The sequence below is a fragment of the Aotus nancymaae genome, unplaced genomic scaffold, assembly GCF_030222135.1.
Source record: "Aotus nancymaae isolate 86718 unplaced genomic scaffold, 86718_ANA_hifiasm-v0.15.2.pri h1tg000062l, whole genome shotgun sequence".
Lineage (NCBI taxonomy): Eukaryota > Metazoa > Chordata > Mammalia > Primates > Aotidae > Aotus > Aotus nancymaae.
Window position 1 is genome coordinate 41915727 of NW_026988476.1, and position 22322 is coordinate 41938048.

General features: G+C 39.6%; 1 protein-coding gene across 6 annotated transcripts in view; it reads right to left on the reverse strand.

Annotated features, from left to right (window-relative positions):
* ATOSA (atos homolog A) overlaps positions 1-22322 on the reverse strand; it is a 116953-nt gene that overhangs the window by 84241 nt on the left and 10390 nt on the right. For 2 of the 6 annotated variants that reach the window (XR_001105667.2, XM_012442300.2), the window contains exons 1-2: positions 4350-4675; positions 3921-4037 (exon numbers count right to left, since the gene is read on the reverse strand). Coding sequence is in view for 5 of the 6 variants with exons in the window: in XM_012442300.2 (XP_012297723.2) it covers positions 3921-3936 (16 nt within the window). In the remaining variant the exon portion in view is untranslated. Of the gene's footprint in view, positions 1-3920; positions 4038-4349; positions 4676-5193; positions 5307-22322 lie in introns of those variants that run through there. The other 4 variants (XM_012442302.3, XM_012442304.3, XM_012442301.2 and 1 more) reach the window with 4 other exon arrangements.

Below are 22322 nucleotides of genomic sequence, written 5' to 3' on the forward strand. Positions count from 1 at the left end.
AGCAAAAGTCTGCTTTATTTAATCTAGTCAATATTTCTTCTCCTCCAACATCTGCCATTTCTTTTGTCTGATTTACATCAACTAACAATGAACTATTCTTAGTAAGCAATGCACCTAATTGCCTTGCTCTGTTTTTCTAGTCCTTAATACGTCTTTCCTCCTAATTCACCTGCCCAGGAAGAAATTGTTTGAGGTTAACAGGGTTGCATTATGCTATAGTTAAGTTCATAAGCCACTGGAATTCTAAGGCTAATGTCTGTAATAGAGCCAAAATGGAGGAAAAAACTAAGTACTTCTCTGTTTTAACCTCAAAACCAAACCCCAAAATAGTGTGGTGTTTTGTTTGTGGAACAGATTTTGCACTAATAGTTGTAACTTAAAGATCAATGGCCTATGATGTGTTTAAGTATGAATGGAAACAGTAGATTTAAATTACTAATTTATTGATGATTTATTTTATAGGTCTTAATCTTTCATAGCAGTTTTGATAAGCTCAGATATTAAAAATACAAAATTAGAAACATATTTAGAATATAATCTGGAATGTTTTTAATTGCCTCTACACTAAGACCACACTTTATTTATTTTTTAATAGAGATAAGGTCTTGTTAGGTTGCCCAGGCTGATCTCGAACTCCTAAGCTCAAGCAATCCACCTGCCTCGGTTTCCCAAAGTGCTGGGATTATAGGTAGGAGACACCGCAACAGGCTGTGGACCGCCCACTAGACTTCTCTTGAAACACCAGGCATTCAATATACACAAAGATCTGGAGCCAGGTCCAAACTTGTACATCCTTGAGTCTAAGGCAGAATAACATTAAGTTCTCCAGCTGCCCAGCTCTAGTCAGCTGTTAACATCACTTAAAGGCCTAATTATTCCAGAAAGCTTAGTCCACCCATGTCATCCTCTACATATAGAAGCCATAATTGTAATAGCAAACGACAATATAAACAAATACATTATACATATACTGCAAGTATCCTTTTGTAGCTTTTATATTTTCTCAGATAACTAGATATTAAAAAATTATTAATTTGCTCGAGCCTTGGCAGGTTGAACACTATCAATGCAAAACAAAACAAAACAAAATAGTGTTAGGTTATTAAACATTTGATTATTTCCTTACCTCTGTTGAGTCTATCTTGTAACTGACCAGTATATAAGCATCTGCCACGTCTTATTTAACATGATAAATGTTATTTATTTAATACCTGCTACGTGCCAGATACTGTCATTTTTCATTCTAACTGTGAGAAGTTGGAATTATTCCCATTTAATAGATAAAGAAATTGAGATTCTTAGAGATTAAGTAATGTGATGAAGATTAGAGAGCAAGCAAGTAATAAACAAGTATAAAAACACAGGTCTGATTCTAAAGCCTGTGCTAATGACAACATATAAGACTTATCTTTGGCAGTGTTACCCAAGTATATTATTGCTTAAAATTAATTTTTTTACCATAACGTACAGTAAAATACTATTGACTATTATGAAATGTAGCTGTCATGCTATACCATAACATCTTATTTGAAAGTGTAGTAGAAACTCCTGACCTTCAGAGGATTTTTTTCTACTGGCTATCAGTTTGTTTTTATGGAGGGTATGGGGAGCAGAATTGACCAATGTTCCCCATATACCCTCCATAAAAACAGATAGCCAATAGAAAAAGAACTAAAGCATTTTTCCTGACCCCCACCTTAAACTTTTACTGTTAGCCAACCAACTACCACATCCAGTCATGTAGGATAAGAGTTATTTAGAAACTTTAACTCTTTGAAGCACAGCTGTCTCCCATAAAACTAGCATCTGAGTCTCTACACTAAAATCCACACTTTACTCACATTCTGAATGATTATCTGAGAAGTTCTCCCATTTATGTGCATCTTAAGTATGATTATATAATTCTCCAGCTCAGAGACTAAAAGCAGGAAAATTAAAAGGTGGCAAGGGTAAGTATTTTAACAACAAAAACTATACACAGCAAGGGAACATAAAAATCAGATTTAAAAAGACAGGCTGATATGGTTTCAACTAGAGACAAAACAATCTCAACTAGAAACATGAACATTTAAAAAATTTCTCCATATATCATGATTACACCTGAAAATATTTTGACGTTTAAAAAGTTTCAATTATCCAGAAAATTCGTTTATATAGTTCTTTAGACCCTAATGTAGTAAAAAAAAAAAAAAAAGTGTAACTGTTTTCTTGCTAAGAGTTGTCCATAACTGTGCCTTTCAAATTGCAGGTCATCATGACCCATTAATTGGTGAAGAAATCAATTCAGTGGGTTGTGACAGCAACTTTTCAAAACGTGAAAGAGAGTAGAACATATAACACTACATTGCACACAGTAAGGATAAGTACATTTGTGAAAAGGTTATTTCAGTATTTCTGTACTAGTTTTCTAAGTAAAAGATTACTTACACTGAGTCTTAGTAAAAAAAAAAAAAAAAAAAAAGCCATGTGTCTAAAGGTTTATGTTATTATGGAAATATAATCACAATAGTAAACTCACGATCCCATCATCTTTACCTGAGAATGCTAAAGAAAGCTACAATTTTTAAGGGGAAAACTTCTTTGGAAATCATGATGAATAAATGTGTTTTCCCTAAAAATCTGTTTCAGTACATAACTAAATATTTTACTATGTTTAACACTAGTTTTCATTGCAAATACTATTTTAAAAACTGCTTATGACTATAAAGCAACATTTAACAACAATCCAAAACAAATAGTGACTTCGATTTTATTTGCTTGTTTATTCTGAGATTCAATTAGTGACCTTGGTGCCATTTTTCCAAAGCCACTGATGTAATCTAAAAATCTAAACTTAGCATTCCACACAAGCAATGTGCTCAGGAGCAATACACTTGCTAATACATGATACATACATAGCTGTTGCCTGATTTCATGTAAGAGCGAAACACCTAAAACTAATTTAAATCACTAAATTAAGTGTAGTTTTCTCCAATTCCTTCTGGTGCATTTCAATATACCTATTTTACATAGAGAATCTGTATAATCACTTTGAAAAATATATAGAAAACAATCTGTTTAATACATATAAATTTTAAAATAAGCATCTACTTTGTAGGATATATTAATATTTCCAATTCTAAAGTCTTGGACTTGGAAGGAAATCTGTCATCTAGTCCAGCTCCCTATCAAATAATCCCCACTTCACAATGTTCCTTGGAATCAAACTCGTATCTGACTGAAAAGCTTTCACTACTAACCACTACTACATTAACATCTTCTAAAATTGGTTCTTGCCATTAATCAGAAGACTGATAAACAATTACTTTGAGATCCTTGAAATGCAGTGTATACAATAGTCTTATAAATCCTGAAAATACAGGTTTAGAAAGGAAGTGACATCTACTTATCACTAGGGATTTCAGTGGCCCAAACTGTTCATATGCGGATGTATTGAATACTAGAGTACTCTGCAAACTTTTGGAGTTTGCTTAAAGCACAATAATCAACTAATCAAAGTAGTAATAATAAAATAATAGTTATCAACTCAATCTTAAGTTTTCTCTTCATTTTATCAAGTTCACATTCAAGTTTAAAAGGCTTATGAACTTAGTTGACGTTAGACGGACTACCTAAAAACAAGCAAGTACAACTCTAAGATGATGCCTGTATTGTGGATAGAAATACTGTTCTTTACTTTCATTTTGAGATACACTAGAATCTCTCTTGAAGCTACTGCTTCAAAAGCACTTTTGAAAAAAACGCTTAACCTTCTCTTCCATATGCCTTTCTCTACCTCACCAGCTGGAATCTGTCACAAAATCAGATAATCACATATGATACAGAAATAGTTGATCTTACTGCAGAATTAGGTTAACACTTCTAAATTGAGGCACAGAAAAGAAGGAGGTGGGGGAACAAGCCCTACTTAAATCATTTACCTCGGTCTGGCTTCATTTTCACATCCAATTTTCACCCAGAGTGCTGTGAAATGCACGTGTGGGTTCTTTCAACAGGCTCGCCGCTGATTCTACGGCTTCTGCTTCGTTTTCAAAAAGCTGAAAGAGATAAAAATAAAATTAATCTGGCCCTATTCTGATACCCGGACCTCGCAAGTAAACTACTGTTAAGTTAGGCCTCTTCCTGGCACCAACTGCGGTGACAGCACCCTCGGCTGGTCTGAAAAAAGCAAAACTCTCTCGGCACTGCCTCCCCCATCTCCTCTGGATCAAGCACCCTCTTCCCTGCCTCTGTGCTCTCCAGGCCAATGTGTCCTTCTCTGACACAGAGTCTCTGAACCAAGCAAGATCTATTTATAATCTGGAGGTACAGGCAAGAAGAAGAAAAAGATTCGAGCAACATAAACTAACCCCTTCGTACAAAAACGCCTCTGGAATCAGTGGCACCTCCGCAAGGGCTGGTATGGAAATTCTCCCACCTGGTGCCTGGGCGCAGCCAACTCTTCCAGTCCCCGGTGACTCCCAAGCGCTCCGCCCGCCCCGCCGGGCCTCACCTGTGTAATTACCCTCTGGCTAGCCTTCCTGCGGCACCGCCGCCAAGTTTACACCGAAACCCGAGCCACCTCCTGCTGCCCAGCCCCCAGCCCCAAACAAACTGTTCCGGGCTGTCCCGGAGCGACCCTACCAACTCCCAGCCAGTCCCCCGCGACCGGCTCCGAGGGAGGTGTTTTCAGCCGGGGGCTCGCCCCCTGCTCTGCGCAGCCCCTTCCGTCCCGCGGCGGCCCCGGATTTCCTTCAGCCCCGCCGCACCGAGCGCCGCGCCTGCCCCTCTCCCCGCGGGAGAGTTGTTTTCATGGCGCTCTCGGGCTGGCCGGCTCCTCGGCCCCCTCGGCCGACCTCTGCTGACTAACTCGCTCTCCTCTCCCGTCCCGAACCCGCCTCCTCTTGGCACTTCTCTCCGCCGCTCGCCCTGCGGCTCACATCACACTCCCACCTCAGACCCCAGGCTCCGAGAGGCGCAGGGCCGGCGGGAGCGGAATGTGCAGCGTAGCGGCCCCCGGGGCTGCCTCAGGGGACAGTGGGGGCCCGAGACGACCAGCCCGAAGCGGCTCCCCGGCGCCCCTGTGGCCATCCACCCGCGCCTCAGCCACCGCCTCGCTCGCTCTCTGCGCTCAGCCCTTCGCCCTGCCTGCCTGGCACCCGAGCCCGCGGCCCTCAGGCTTCCCCCGCCCGTTGCTCCGGCCGGCCCGCTTGCCCAGCGCCGCTGCCAGCTCCTTGCCCGCCTGCTGTCTCTAGCTCTGGCGCCCCGGCTCCCTGTCCCCCTCGCTCGGCCAGTTCTTTCTCTGCTGTTTGCCCTGTCAAAACACTGCCTAGGTCACGTGCCTCAACAACAGCCAACCCACCCAGCTCGTCACTTCCTCCCCGGCGGCCTCCGCGGCTCTGGCGCCCGGTTGCTGTGGTAACGCCGCCGCTCGCCCCGGGGCGCTAGTTTGGGGTCGGATTTTCGGTGCAGGTGCCCGGCGGGTGCGAGGGCGTTGGAGGCACCGGCGGAGCTCGGGAAGCCCGAGAGGCCCCAGGCACTTCGGTTGCACTCCTAGCCGGCCGAGGCGGGCCTGGATTCTGAGACCAGGAATTGGAGCTGCGATATTAGAGCGCAGGGTAACTGGGGAGATGTCATCCAAGGGCCTGCCCCAGACGTGGAGGATAATTATAGCCTCCTCCTCCTCCTCCACGCGGGATGTTGGCGCAGAGTTGTGATCGAGCCCCAAGTGTATTGCAGCACAAAATGGAACCAGGTTTAATGTGGCCGGGACAGGAGGGTGGGCAGCTCAGGTAGTGGGAGAATTTAAGAACCAGGAAGCCCACCCCCATCCTAGATTTTCCCAAATCACTAGGGATTTTAGTAGAATTCAGAACCCAAGCTTCCAAGATACTCACTGTGCTAAAAATAACCTTCATAACTTCTAAAACACTGACTCATGGGCAGGACACTTTGACAGCATGTTATTGTTGGGGAGCTGTAATTGTGTTGTTGTGCTATAACAATGTGACATGATGACATTTCGTGTTGTGATGTTGTCGTCATTTAAACACAAACAGATGACAAGAATCTGCTGTGCTTAAAAAAAGCAATCCTAACAAGCGCTGCAGCTATTAGCTACTCAGTTTATAGACAAAGTACATGTGGGGCGTGAGACCAAATGGTGACAAGTAAAAATTTGCAAGGCTGTTTAGTTTCATTAGAAAAAGGTTTTTTCAGATGTAATTTTGCATAAAAGGACCACAACAGGAAAGAACTAGGACAAGTCCAAAGACGGTTTTTTTTTTTTTATTTGTGCTCTTCTGTTTCAAAAACTTTTACAGTGAGTATGTACTGTTTTCACATCAGAAGAGTTCTGTCAAGTGCAAGATTGGCAATTCTATTTTTTTGGCCTCAGATAAAGTTCTTATGAAAAAAGCATTATGAAATATTTAAAAAGTATTATTTTCTAGTGTTTAGATATACACAGTAAAATAACATGTACAACTGAAATCATTACCCTTAATTCCATGATTATATCTAATTAGAGCAGAGAGGACATTCAGGAGGGTGACATTTCATTTTCTCTGAAATGTTCTGGCATCATGAAGATGAAACTGACAAATGGCAATAGTTCTTTAATCTATAAAATGCTACAAATGTTAAATCCCAGTGGATTTGACTTTGACATTATTGAATACTGTGTTTTGTAGTTTTAAAAAAAGGAACTGAAGTTTTACTAGTTCTACAATCACTTTGCAATTAACCTTGGTAATGGGAGACAGAACAGTTACAGATAAGCCAAAAACCTAAATTTAGCGCAACAGCTGGGACCAAATAACAGCTATTGTAAAAGACTTACTGGGTGAACAGGCAGCAAAATCTGGTTCAGCTTCTTTCTTCTTCTATCTAATGCAAAAGAGATATAAAGACCAGAAAGTGTTGAGAGCAGAAGCCAAGGCTATTAGTCTGTAGCACAAACTATTCTCTTTTAAATAATTTTTAACAGCACATGGGTAAATGATGTCAACATTTGTTAGACTAACCTGAAATTTTTTTTTTTATTTAGAATCTTAAACCTGTTAAAAAATTTCAAATTATTATGGCAGTAGAAAAAATATTTAAATGGTTTATTTCTGACTCATTATTTAAATTGTTTCATTCCATAATATGCATTTACTGGATATTACCTGCTAGCCACATACAAGTATCTGAGAATATAAAGGTCACCTAAGCCAGATAGGGTTACTACTCTCAGGGAGCTTATAGTACTATTACAGTTACATGGCCCTAATCAAGTCACATTCTAAAACCTTTGTTTCACCTATAAAAGCGAGGTATTTAGACTCTGATAATAGTTATTATCTATTTCTTTTATCCTATGATTATGTAACATTTTCAGAGTGTTTGGAAATAATGACTTGAAATGGCAACTTGCTCTAAGGTGCTCTGTTCACACCTCAGAGCACATAAGCAGAGCAAATGTCTCTAGTTCCTAGCTGGTGAGGGGTAAAGGTGACCAAGGGAATCAAGATAGCAGGCAAGAACCTTACCCTCTTTTCATCTGATTTGCTTTTCATTTTGCTTCCCCTAGGGTTCCAACGCCATATATGAGTAATTAACTTCAAAAAAAGTTAACTCATCTTCATTCCCTCAACTTTTACAGATTTTTGTTGAAATGGGTAGTGTATGATCAATCTGTAATGACTGTCTCTAAGTTCTTTTACTGATTGAGGTTATGAGGATAACTGGTTTGCTCACTTTGTGAATACAAGGCTGTTACTGTGACCAAAGTCATGGAAGCAGTCCAGGCTACCAGAATGAGCTCCACAAGAGCAGGGATTGGTACCTTTTTCTTTCTTCTATCCCTAGCACTTAGCAAAGAACTGGATATAAAGTAGGGGCTCAATACATGTTAACCTTTGTATTGACTAATATGCTTTTCTTGCAAGCCTGTAGTGTGCATGCTTAATACTGGCTGGCATTTTCTCCCTAGTGGGATAAAGCTAGAGTTGAGAAATTGGTGGGTAGCACAAATTTCATTTGTCAAGGATACATTTGCACTATACTTTTGGGGCAATGTATATATTTTACATTGTCTCATAATAGTAGGAACCCTTAAAAAAAAGATATGTTGTAGTCCTACTCCCATCCCCCATCTGTGAATGTGAACTTAGATAAGTACAGGAATGAAGTTAAGATGAGGTAGACCATTAGGGTAGGTTCCAAATCCAGGACTAGTGTTCTGATAAGAAGGGAGAGGTTGGAAGGCAGAAGACACACAGGAAAGATGTCCATGGGACTAAGAAAGAGAATAGAGGTTCTGAATGATTACTCAAACATGAATATCTTTAATTCTGTAAAAGTTACTAAGTGAGTGAAAAATGTCAAGATCTCTCTAGTATCTTTTTTTTTTTTATTTTTTTTGAGACGGAGTTTCGCTCTTGTTACCCAGGCTGGAGTGCAATGGCGCGATCTCGGCTCACCGCAACCTCCGCCTCCTGGGTTCAGGCAGTTCTCCTGCCTCAGCCTCCTGAGTAGCTGGGATTACAGGCACGCGCCACCATGCCCAGCTAATTTTTTGTATTTTTAGTAGAGACGGGGTTTCACCATGTTGACCAGGATGGTCTCGATCTCTTGACCTCGTGATCCACCCGCCTCGGCCTCCCAATCTCTAGTATCTTAAAAGAACAACTCTATGACACACAGCTAGAGGATAATCATGAGTAAGTGGTTGAGAATCAAATGAAGGTACATTATTTTAAAGATGTCAATCAGTACAACTTACTCACCATGAAATATTGTAGAAATAAAGATGAGAAGTAAAATGTATAGATAAATCTGTTCTTGCAAAGTTAAAAAAATCAAGCTGTGTACGTTTAGTACTTGTTGAAACAAGATGAAATGCAAGCTATCTTTTCCATATCTAAATCGTTTCTGATTATCCATTTAAATTCACTACAGTTCATTTCTGAGAGAGAAAGATCATGGCATCGTTGCTAAGGCACTGACTTCTGTAAACAACCATCTACCTTCACTTAAGTTGGTTGTCTGGTTTATTCTTTTTTGAGGTTCCTGTTTGTCCACCCTCTAAAACCACAGGTGTAAGGAAATAAAAATGTATTCTTTCTGGTCCCAGCCTGCATAAGTGCCTTAGGGCTTAGAAATACAAGGGCCTCTAAACTTCAAGGTGGATAAACCTTTAATTAATCTGAAGATTTTGCTGAGCTACTGGAGGTCTCTAAGCCACCAAGCCTTAAGGTATTTTTAAGGAATAATAATGGGCATTTTTTTGTGACAGTAACTGTGCTCAGCATTTTACATATATTTGATCCAAAGAAGATGATAACTATTTCTCAGATTAGGAAATTGAAGCTCAGAGAAACAGGTAACTTTCCCAAAGCTACACTTAATAAGTAGAAGCCACCTGCTTCCTGAATAGGCTCATTTAATTTCTACTACAATATTCTGAAGTTAAATAATTTCAGAAATTTCAGGTGGGGAAACTATGGCTCAGAAATGTTGAGAATGGTTCTGCATTTAGAATTTAAATTGGTTGATATAAACTTAGGCTTAATGCTTTAAGACACAAGTTCTAAATAAAATAGCTCTGGTTGGTTTGTTATATGTACACCCAAAGAGCAAATGGTCATGCTCAGATAATAGCAGCTGAAATTTCTTTAGCACTTAAGTCATAAGCACTACTCTGAATTATTTATATATTTGTTAGTTCACTTAATACAGCATCCATATTAAGTATTATTATCCCTGTTTTATAACCAAATAAACAGGAAAGGGGAAGTTAAATTATTTGCCCAAGGTTAAGCAGTTAGGTAGTAGCAGTGTCAGGATTCACACCCAGTGAGCATGACTTGAGAGCATATTTTTTTTCTTTTTTTGTTTTTTGAGATATAGTCTCACTCTGTCTCCCAGGCTGGAGTGCAGTGTCATGATCTCTGCTTACTGCAACCTTCACCTCCCAGGTTCAAGTGATTCTTCTGCCTCAGCCTCCTGAGTACCTGGGACTACAGGTGTGCACCACCACACCTGGCTAATTTTTTATTTTTAGTAGAGACAGGGTTTCACCATGTTGGCCAAGCTGGTCTCTAACTCCTGACCTCAGGTGATCCGCCTGCCTCAGCCTCCCAAAGTGCTGAGATTACAGGCGTGAGCCACTGCACCCACCCAGAGAGCATATGTTCTTACCCATTATCTGTTATTGGTCTCTTAGGTTGATTTTCCACCCAAACCCTGTACTTTCCTGACACTGGGCTTCTGCCCTACATGGGATCTCTTCTCAACTGCTATGGAAACCCTTCTGGACTTTCAGGTCTCAAAGTCTCACCTCACAATGTCTTTTAGAACCCATACACTCATACACACCATCTGTCTTTTTTCTGAACACATATTTATGATCTTAAAACCACATATTCCTTTATCTTTTAAGGGCAGATGGACTGACTTCTAATTCCTTTGTCTTTCCATGTTGAATGGCCCCAGTCTAGGCACAAAGATTCAAGTGATTGATCACTGAAGATCCAAGGCCATCACTATTCTCTAGAACTGCTCTGGCTAGTACAGTAGCTACGTCATCTGTGGCTGTTAAGTGCTTGAAATGTGACTAGTGAAACTGAGAAACTGAATCATGAACTTTAAGTATAAATTTTCAGCTGTAATTCTGGTACTTTAGGAGGTTCAGATGGGAGGCTTGCTTGAGGTCAGGAATTTGAGACCATCCTGGGCAACATAGGGAGACCGCTTTCTCTACAAAAAAAGTTAAAAAATTAGTCAGGCATGATGGCATGAGCCTGTAGCCCTAGCTACTCGGGAGGCTGAGGCAGGAGGATCATTTGAACCAAGGAGTTCATGGCTGCAGTGAGCTATGTTTGTGCCACTGCACTCCAACCTAGGTGACACTGCAAGATATTGTCTCTAAAATCAAACGAAGAAGTAAATAAATTTTCAATAATTGAATTCATTTTTAAAACTAAGTATGTTTAGAAAAACTGAATATTTAAATCTAATTTTTTACATTTGTTCTTAGCCAAAAGGCCAAGGAGTGAATCTAATTTTTTAACTGCAGATTTTAGGAAATCTAAATGCAGATCAATTTTTTTTCTTTTTTCAAATTTTTCATTTTTTTTTAAAAAGAGATGGGATATTGCTCTATCACTCAGGCTGGAGTACAGTGGTGTGATGCTCAAGCAGTCCTTCTGCCTCAGCCTCCCAACATGTTGGGGTTACAGGCATGAGCCATTGTGCCTGGCTCCATATCAGGTATTTCTTTTTTTCTTTTTTTTTTTTTGAGACACAATTTTGCTCTTATTGCCCAGACTGGAGTGCAATGGCAGAATCTCGGCTTACCACAACCTCCGCCTCCCAGGTTCAAGAGACTCTCCTGCCTCAACCTCCCGAGTAGCTGGAATTACAGGCATGCGCCACCACACCCAGCTAATTTTGTATTTTTAGTAGAGATGGGGTCTCCCCGTGTCGGTCAGGCTGGTCTCAAACTCCTGATTTTAAGTGATCCACCCACCTTGGCCTCCCAAAGTGCTGGGATTACAGGCGTGAGCCAACGTACCCGGCCCCACATCAGGTATTTCCAATGAGAATTTAGCCTACAAATTGAAATGTGCTGTAAATATGAAATATATAGCAGATTTCAAAGACAGTGTGAAAAAATGTACAGTATCTCTATTGATACTTTAAAAATATTTCTCACATGTTGAAACAGTAGTACTTTAGCTATGTTGGGTTTATTTTTAATTTTTCAAAATGTGGCTAATGGAAAATTTAAAGTTACATATGTGGCTTACATAATATTTCTATTTACTGTAGGACTCAGTGGCATACCCAACACCTCAAAGGACATTTGAAAATCAGCTATGTTCCTCAACCAAGTGATGCCTTTTAGCGGTGCAAATTCTGGGCTAAGGGAACTTGTGCTTGCCCTAATCTTTTTTTTTTTTTTTTTTTTTTTTAATGTGTCATGTGGTATTTAATTGCCCTGATCTTATCAAGGGTTCAGTGCACCCTAATGAGACTTGAATGCATCACAAAGTGGTAAAGGCACAACCTAGATACAGTAGGAACAATGGTGAACAACTCTTCTGAAAACAGGCTAGATTCAGTAGAGTTTTTTGTTTTTTCTAAGACAGGGTCTTGCTCGGTCACCCTGCTCCGCCTTCCTGGCTCAAATGATCCTCCTGCCTCAGCCTCCTGAGTCGCTGGGACTAAACGTACATGCCACCATACCCAGCTAATTTTTATATATTTTGTTGAGAAGGGTTTTTGTCATGTTATCCAGGCTAGTCTTGAACTGCTGAGCTCAAGTGATCTGCCTGGCCTCGGCCTCCCAAAGTGCTGGAATTACAGGCATTTGTTTTTTAGAGACAGGGTCTCACTCTGTCATCCAGGTGGCGTGCAGTGGAGTATCTTAGCTCATCGTAACCTTGCACTCCTGTGGGCAAATTTTCCTTCTGCCTCAGCCTCTGGAGTAGGTAGGACAATAGCTGCCTACCACAATCACCACCATGCCTCGCTAATTTTTTAACTTATTTGCCAGGGTGGGGCGGAGGAGTTCTTGCTATGTTGCCCAGGCTGGTCTCAAACTCCTGGACTCACTCAAGTGATCTTCTCACCTCAGCCTCCCTCTGGGATTATACAGATGAGCCACAGCACCCATTTTAGATTCAGTAGAGTTTTCGTAGAAATTATTTTTCTCTTCATGCTTGTTAGAGGGTGACACACAGAACTACCTACCCAAACAGTGTGAGCTATTTTCAGAAGCAGCGATGGGTAGACTTCACCAAACAGCTTCACTCTTCATGAGCTGATAGAGATATTGTTTATTATAAATGAAGTTACCAATTCTTTACATCTTTTCATCAGAATATATCAGTTCATTGCATTCTAATGAGAATTCTGCAATAGTACTTTTCATGGTTAAAAAGATTTAATACATTGAACTTGAAAAGTAGATATAAACAGTTCAGTGATCTCCATTTCAAAATGTGCAATATAAAATGATCAGGTATTTCAGAAAAGCATTTTTGAACAGAGTTCTGCCCTTCAAAAAGATTTGTAAGAGATATCTTTTCTAAGGTTGTTGTCTCAATTTAAGAAAGAAAAGGGTTTGTAAGAATGCATTAAAAACTACAGAAATTCCCTAACTCATTTTCACAAATGGGAAACTAATAATTGAGACTAAATTCTTCACATGTAGTAGAAAGAGCATGATACAACAACCTGTAATACCTTTTTGATAAATCCAGTTTCTGCTGCATCTATTAGAACCCCAGAGCTCAATTTGGCATAGAGAATTCTAGGAGATATTCCTTTATTTGCTGACTGTACATATCTCAGTTTTTCTTTGCATTTTCAGATGGGGTCTTGCAACGTTTCCCAGACTGGTCTCCAACTCCTGGGAGCTCAAGTGGTCGTTCTGCCTCAGCCTCCCTAGTAGCCATGATTGAAGGCATGCCCTACTGTGCCTGGCTCCAATAATTTCATGCTGCCATGCTTCAGCGAGAACATTAACCTTCTTATTTCAGATTGCACAGGCAAATTCTGTGCAATTTACCTGCAATTCCAAATAATTGGTCTTTACTTCCAAAATGTCATTTCTGTCTGATATAAGTTTAATTCAATTCCGTATTCATTGAACTTTGTATGCCAGATACTTTGCTGGGTCCTAGAAAAGCAAGTGTTTACCCCAAAAAGCTCTATCAATCTAGAAGGGAGACGGCCATGTTATAAAGAATTGCAATTTGGCTTTATAACAGCAAAAATATTTGTGCATAAGCAAAACACATGGGACAAAAAAGGAAAAGTTAATTCTCTCTAGGAGGGGGGTTGCTAAGGAAAGAAAAGGACTTATTAGCTGTATTTTGGAGGATAAAGAGTGAGGTTAAACAGGCAAAGTGGGGTAGGATGGAGGAAGTTATTCTTCTCAGATGAAACAGCATGTCACTGAGGCATGTTAGAACATATCAAAATGCCATTTTGGAAGGTCGGTTTCAAGGAGGTTAAACATAAACAATAGGTACAGAATTAGACAGAGGTTTTGTTTCTGTTTTTTTTGCCATTAGCCCCAGTCTTCATTCCTCCCAAACATCCATGCCTTTGGCAGGTAACTGCAGTCCCTCCAACTAATCCCACTAGTAGGTCAGAGTATACGTCCCAGCTCTTGGTTCAGCCACATGATTTGCTTTAATGATGAGAATGAGGCCAAAGGGAAAGTTTACTAGTTCTGAGCTAAATCTTAAGAAACTTTGCCTATTTCCTCTGTTGTCTCTGCCATTACCATGAAAAACAGATGCCTGGGCTAACCTGCTGTTTCCAGGAGGATGAGAGACAAGTGGAATTGACTGGAGCTGACTCACATATCAACCCAAATTTGATTAGCAGAACCATCACAGCTGACCCATAGATCCATAAGAATAAGTTATTGTTTAAAGCTGCTAATTTCTGGAATGGAATGTTAATTATTGCTGCAACAGCAAACCAAAGTAGCTGTAGTAGTGAATTTGGAATTTCTTGTAGATGACAGAAAACTATACAAGGTTGTTATAAATTGTTTCAGAAAGATGGCTTCAACAACAGAAGATGTAGATGGGAAGAGAATGGTGGGGGAGGCGATAGCAAAGAAGCTATTCCAGTGATCCAACCTCAAGATCATGCAAATGTGAACTAAAGCAACGGCAGGCAGCGGGACAGAGCAGAGAAGACAGACTGGAGAGACTTTTAGGAGGTCGAATTGGTAGAACTCTGGTGGTGACTGGCTGTAGGGAAAGATAGGTCAATCATCCATCCTCCTCAGAATAGTTGGCAGGCCATGGTGTACTTTAAGATAGGAAATACAAGAGAAAGAGGAGAAAAAGTACTTAGTTTCAGACATATTATGTTTGAAAAACCCATAAGCATCTAGACGGACATTCTGAAGACAGAAAAACATTCTGCTCCGGGACTTCAGGAAGAGGTCTTATCAGAATATATAGGACTCAGAAGCCATCAGCCTGTAAATGGTGGCTGCTCCATGGGAGTAGATGAACATATTGGTTCATGGGCTATCAGGAAGGAAAGGGAGTTTAGCTATGTTGGCTGCTGTGGAAAGTCAAATAAGATAAGAACTGAGAAATATCTTTTTGATCTAACAATCATATCACCCATAAGAGGAGGAACAATTTTGAAACTCTTGTTACAGATGGGGAAAGATAGCCTGGGCCCAAATGAACTCACTGTGTATTCGGAAAATAGCCCACAGTTGGGAAATTCACAGTGCCATTGCTTTAAATCAAATCCTTACTTCATACCAGGTCAGTATGGTATAATTCTGAGAATGGTTAGTAGCTTTATCCCAGGCACATATTTTGGGAATTCAACATCATTTGTACTATATCCAAAAAACAAACAGAAAAACATTATCCATGGTCTCGGTGTGTGCCAGCAAAATCCAACATGCAGAGATTTTCCAGAAATTGTTTTCTGAGAGTAATATACTTCAGAAATGTTTGATTTATAGGCAGCCACATATGAAAAACTAAGAAATGTCTCTACCTCTTATTCATAAATATCCATGTATTGACAGTGTGCTATATATGTGACATTTTCCTCTCAGTAAATTATGGCTCATTTCTGTTTCTTCATCAGGATATACCATGATTCTTGGAAACGTGACTGGGTATTGATGTCTTGTCTAGCCAATGAAATCCACATAGCAAAGATGTTATGAAGACATGGAATCATGAATATGAAATAAAATCAGTATGGCTATTTGGATGTTTAGATATCGACACAAGGCAGTGCCTGGTTATTGCCTTTAATAGTTAGGTAGCACTAGGCCATGAAATTTGCCTCTGTACCTGCCTCATTTGGCTGTCTTTCGGCCATGTGAGCCTAACTCCCTTGGCCACAAGTGGCTGAACCAGCAATGAATACCTGACCTGAAGGCAACCCTCTATAGGCTGACAAGCAGCCCACAAAGTTGCTCAGGGCTGTAGAACTGAGTCCAACAGAAGTGCATTCTAATGGTTAGTGATTGGCCAGTCATATTCTTTATGATGGTGCCGGTAGGAGGGTAGTTATGTGTGTCAGACATGCAGAGTTAGTAGCTGCTGGAGCAGACACAGAAGCCTCCCTAACAACAGGCAATGGAGAAAGGAGCAACCGACAGTTTTGAATGAATACCAAGTACTCCTAAGCCAGAAGCTACAGTTAGGTTGCTAGAGGTACTGCCAGTCCTGAATGATGGCAATGATGGTCCATTTTTCTGTGAAACTTGACTGTATACCTGTTGAATTTTTTTTTGTGTGTTCTTTTTAAGCCTCCATGAATCTTTCCAATAAACAAGTTTGTAACAAAGGCAACCTGAACATCTCTGATACTTGAAACTTGAAAATGTCAAATACAGTTTTACATCACTTTCAAATCATGAGTGAAGTTAATGCGTTATTGAATTAGATTCCCTATACATATGTCAGTTACTTATTCAATCAGTGATAGGTACTGATAACCTACTATGTGCCAGACATGTCCTAGCGTTAGGAATTTAGTAGTGAACAAGATTGACGTGACCCCTGTTTGGATTGTGCTATCGTCTAGTCTGGAATATTTAGACTCCTTGGGTCTTAATATGTACTGTATGGAGAAACCTAAACTTAATATATGTCAGAAGCATGTGATCTACATTTGTTTGCTTTTGTTTTAAATATTCATGGTTTCTGAATATATTACATCAAAAAGGATGCAACATTAAAATCCATGTGTTAACATTTTAATCTAAGGATACTTATATTAAAATACAGCTTACTTCAGAGCTTTCTAAAATTTAGCACATCTGAAACAAAGTGAACAACAGAAGGTTAACAAAACTATAAACTATTAAGTAGAACACGGCCCTTAAGCAGAGCCAGAAGTATAGTACCGCAACAAGCCGAGACTTGCAGAATCCAACAGAGGAAGAGAATAAAATAATGACATTTATATGCCAGCATTTTGCAAAAGTGGTAATGTGCCACCTGTAAATGAAGTGAATCCTGGAAATAAAAAGGCTAGCCATTCGTCCTCATCATAAGTAAAAGATAAACTGAAAAGTAATGGCATGGATTGCCGAAGATAACAGGCTGAAAATAAAGATACAGGTGATTCATTAAACTAGATGAAGAAAAATGGAGAAGATAGAATCTGATGCTTGGTGAAATTGAAATGTCAGGGAATTGACATTGATGCATTCTCTGATGGTCCTGCTAGTAACTCAAGAGTCAAGCAAAGGATTTTAATGTTATATTTCTTAGACCAACTAAAATTAAGAATGCATGTCTTTCCCAGTGGAGATAAGATGGCCCAGGGGGAGTGGAGAGTTGATGGAACCCTGTTAAGTGCTTCAGTTTCTAGGGCTTTTTAAAATTTTTCTAGTCAGTCTCTGCTTATCCATCTAGGACTCTTTAGCTATTATTTTAGTGGCGCATCAAGAGACTCAAAATGCTCTTATATTTTATCATTCAAACTTTTACAGGCTTTCTTTCCAAGATACCCAAATCCCTAAACACCTGAACTTCTAACTGCTGTACGACACTTAGTCTCATTGGTTGCTATAGTACTGCTGTGGAAATGCTCTACTTGTCTTCAATTAAATAGGTCGCAGTTTAAATGTCTGCAACTCTCTGAGAACACAAACAACATCAGAAATTAGAAAGATAATATAACTGTGGCTACAGCAGTTAATATTTAATTATCGGATTTATATGTAATTTTATACATTCAAATTTGAAAACTAAAATGAATGGATGACCTTAAGGACACTATAAACCATTAAATGGAATCAAGAAAAGATAGAGAACCTTTTCTTGATTCAAATAGATTGATCATCATCTAAGAAACTGAAAAGATTTGGGAGGCTGAGATGGGAGAGTAGCTTGAGCCCAGGGTTTGAAGACCAGCCTGGATAACATATTGAGAACCCGTCTCTACAAAAAGTTAAAAAACTAGGCAGGCATGGTGGTGCATACTTGTAGTCCCAGCTACTCAGGAAGCTGAGGTAGGAGGATCACTTGAGCCCGGGTTGTCAAGGCTGAAGTGAGACTTAATCATGCCACTGTACTCCAGCCTAGGCGACAGAGCAAGATCTGTCTCAAAAATAAATAAATAAATAAATAAATAAATAAATAAGAAAAAGAAATTGAAAAGTGAGTCAAGGATCTACCCCAAAAAGAGATACCAGGCCCAGAAGAGTTTGAGAAAGTTCTACTAAACCATCAAAGAACAGATCATGCCTTTTTTTTTTTTTAAATAAACTGACCAGAGCAAAGGAAAAGGATAAAAAGTTTCCCGTTTCATTTAGACCAACATAATTCTAATAAACCAAAATGAAAAGTAGTCCTCCATCTCCCAAAAACATAAGAAATAAATCTCAACTATAAACATGGAAGCAAAAATTCCAAATATTAGCACAGAATCCAGCAGTGCATTAAAGGAATATTACATAATGACCAAGAATTTATCCTAGGAATATAGGACTGCTTCAACATTATAAAATTTATTAATATGAATTGCCATACTATCTGATTAAAGAAAATAGAAAGCAAATGATTGTCTTATGCCGAAATCTACACTTGACAAAATTTAATATTCATTCCTATTAAAATGTCTTTGAGAGCTATGAAGAGAAGAAAACTTTTTTTTTTGACACAGGGTTTTGCTCCATTGCCCAGGCTGGAGTCCATGGCTTGATCACCACTCACTGCAACCTCTGCTTCCCAGGCTCAGGCAACCCTCCCGCCTCAGCCTCCTGAGTAACTAGGATTATAGGTCAGAACAACCACATCCAGCTAATGTTTGTATTTTTTTTTTTGTAGAGATGGGGTTTCACCATATTGCCCAGGCTGGTCTCAAACTCCTGAGCTCAAGCCGTCCTCCTGCCTCGGCCTCCCAAAGTGCTGGGATTACAGGCATGAGCCACTGCACCCAGCCCGAAAACTTTCTCTTTTTTTTCCTTCTTAGAGATGGGGTCTCAGTCTGTTGACCAGGCTGCAATGCAGTGGCTCAGTCAGGCTCGCTGCAGTCTAGAACCCCTGAACTCAAGCAATCTTCCTGTCTTTGCCTCCTGATTAGGTGAGACTACAGGCATGAGCAACTTTTTATTTTTTTTTTGGTAGAGTTGGAGTCTTACTTTGTTGACCAGGCTGGCCTCAAACTCCTGGCCTCAAGTGATCCTTACACCTTGGCCTCCCAAAGTCTTGGAATTGCAAACACGAGCCACCATTCCTGGTACAAAATTTTCTTACAGAGCATTTACCAAACCTTATGGTAAGCATCACACCAAACAGTGAAACATTCAAAGCAAGCACTCCTTGAAAGTCAAGAACAAGAATATCTTTTGCCATTTTAAGTTTTAGTCAATATTCTAAAACAGGAAAAGAGACCAAAAATACAAATGGAAAGATTGAAACAACAGCATTTTGGGCCAGGCATGGTGGCTCACGCCTGTAATCCCAGCATTTTGGGAGGCTGAGGCAGGTGGATCACTTGAGGTCAGGAGTTCGTGACCAGCCTGGCCAACATGGTGAAACCCTGTCTCTACTAAAAATACAAAAATTAGCCAGGTGTGGTGCTGCATGCCTGTAATCTCAGCTACTCAGGAGGCTGAGGCAGGAGGAGACTCACTGCCCTCTACCCAACCACAAGAGCCTCCATTCAGTCTTATCTTGATCACTGAAACAGCTTCCTAAATGGCCCTCCCTGCCTTTCACTTACCCCTGCTTCCAGTCTATCCTATCGGCTGGGGTACTCTTCTCATTATAGAGGGACTTAGCTTGGGATATATGCATAGAATTTACTGGGTCTGTGAACTAGTGAATTCTAGAAAAGTTTGTTATTTTCATTTACATGTAACTGAAATTTAGCATTTCCTTTATGCTTATGAACATAAGCAACAAACCACAGTACCTGTGACTGTCACCAACAGAAATTAGGTATTTTCATAGCATCAGTAAAGTCTACACACATCTCAAGATGTCATTTATATGCATTACCACTTTGAAATTATGATATTAGACCTACCACTAGATTTTTAAAAATGTGCTAATAATGGAGCAAATATCACAATTAAGAACTATTTTGTATTTCAATATTATTGGATTCCTTTTAATTCCTATATATTTTAATTTATACAAGGATTAAATATATACTATTTAACCTAACATAAATTATATTCTGAGGAATTCATGGGCTTTTTTCAAGGCCAGAAAAGATTAAAAACTCGTGTTCGAATCATATTTAATCTATTCGGACCTGATCTTATTAATTCCATAATTTGAAAATCCTGAAGTGTCTGGCTAGCATACAGGATCAAGTCTCAAGTTCTAACAGTGCTAACAAGGTTCTCTCATTTTCACTTGGCTAACTTTTTCTGCTTTATTACAAATCATTCCTTCTTTCTCCTGTCCTATGTTCTGACCATCCCAGACCCTGCTGCTCCTTGGCACGTGGCCATTTCATTCCTCTGGGCATTTGTTTTTTAAGTTCCCTTTTCCTGCAAAGCCTACACAACCATGGAAACTCCTGCTCCACCTTCAAAGACTTAACCTTCTTCTGATACTGCCCCCTCAGGCCAAATGAGTTTCTCCCTCATCCTTACTCTTGTAGCGTGTGGTACGCCGTTTTCCACATCCTACGCATCTTTCACGTCCTTTTTACATCTTGGTTGCCCACTCGCCTCTCTTGCTCCACAGTAACAATTCACGGGAAAACCTATCTTACATATCTCGGAATCCTTAGAGGATGTGAACAGATGCTTCATAAATGGCTAACTGAAATGAACTAAATACTTTTTAAAAATAATTTATCTGAAAAAATGCTCATCATCACTGGTCATTAGAGAAATGCAAATCAAAACTACATTGAGATACCATCTCACGTCAGTTAGAACGGATCATTAAAAAATCTGGAGACAACAGATGCTGGAGAGGATGTGGAGAAATAGGAACACTTTTACACTGTTGGTGGGAGTGTAAATTAGTTCAACCATTGTGGAAGACAGTGTGGCGATTCCTCAAGGACCTAGAAATAGAAATTCCATTTGACCCAGCAATCCCATTACTGGGTATATATCCAAAGGATTATAAATCGTTCTACTATAAGGACACATGCACACGAATGTTCATTGCAGCACAGTTTACGATAGCAAAGACCTGGAACCAACCCAAATGCCCATTGATGATAGGCTGGACAGGGAACATGTGGCACATATATACCATGGAATATTATGCAGCCATCAAAACGATGAGTTCGTGTCCTTTGTAGGGACATGGATGAACCTGGAAACCATCATTCTCAGCAAACTGACACAAGAACAGAAAATCAAACACCGCATGTTCTCACTCATAGGTGGGTATTGAACAATGAGAACCCATGGACACAGGGAGGGGAGCATCACACTACTGGGGTCTGTCGAGGGGAAATGGGGGAGGGACAGCGGGGAGTGGGGAGTTGGGGAGAGATAGCATGGGGAGAAATGCCAGATATAGGTGATGGGGAGGAAGGCAGCAAATCACACTGCCATGTGTGTACCTATGCAACAATCTTGCATGTTCTTCACATGTACCCCAAAACCTAAAATGCAATTTTAAAGATCCATAAAAAAAATAAAATAAAATAATTTATCTGAAACATGACTCACTTCTTTAACACATAGGAATATGACAAAATACGCCTTAGGATTTTTTCCCCAGTCTTATTACAACCTTTAGGTTAAGAACATGCTATATTTGCTTATAAATAAATGTTTGCAAACCAGACTAGAGGATACTTGCAATATATGTATCCAACAAACAATTTTTAACTACCATTAAAAAAAAGATTTCTACAAATTATTAAGAAAAATACCAACCAGCTCAATAAAAAATTGGACAAAGACTTGAACAGAAACTTGGAAAAGATAGCTATCCAAATGGTCAAAAATGTGAAATGAAGCTTACGAGGGCTTTATATGACTTGTCAGGGGAACACAAATTAAAAATCACAAGAAACCACTACTACCACCTCAGAAAGGCTCGAATTTAAAAGAGTGACAAACCGAAGTGTTTTCAAGGATGTAGAATTCTCATTCATGGCTGGCGAACATGTACAATCATACAATCGTTTTGAAAAGCCACTTAGTTTCTACTAGAGATAGCAGGCATCTGCTTTATGATCCAGCAATTCCATTCTTCATACTCAAAGGAAATTAGTACTATGTTCTCTCATTTGTACATTATATTCACAGCAGCTTTGTTCATAATATCCAAAAGATGAAACAATCCAAACGCTCAAATTGTGATAAATTTACATAACGGAATATTGTAAAATATTGATTATTACAAAAGAAA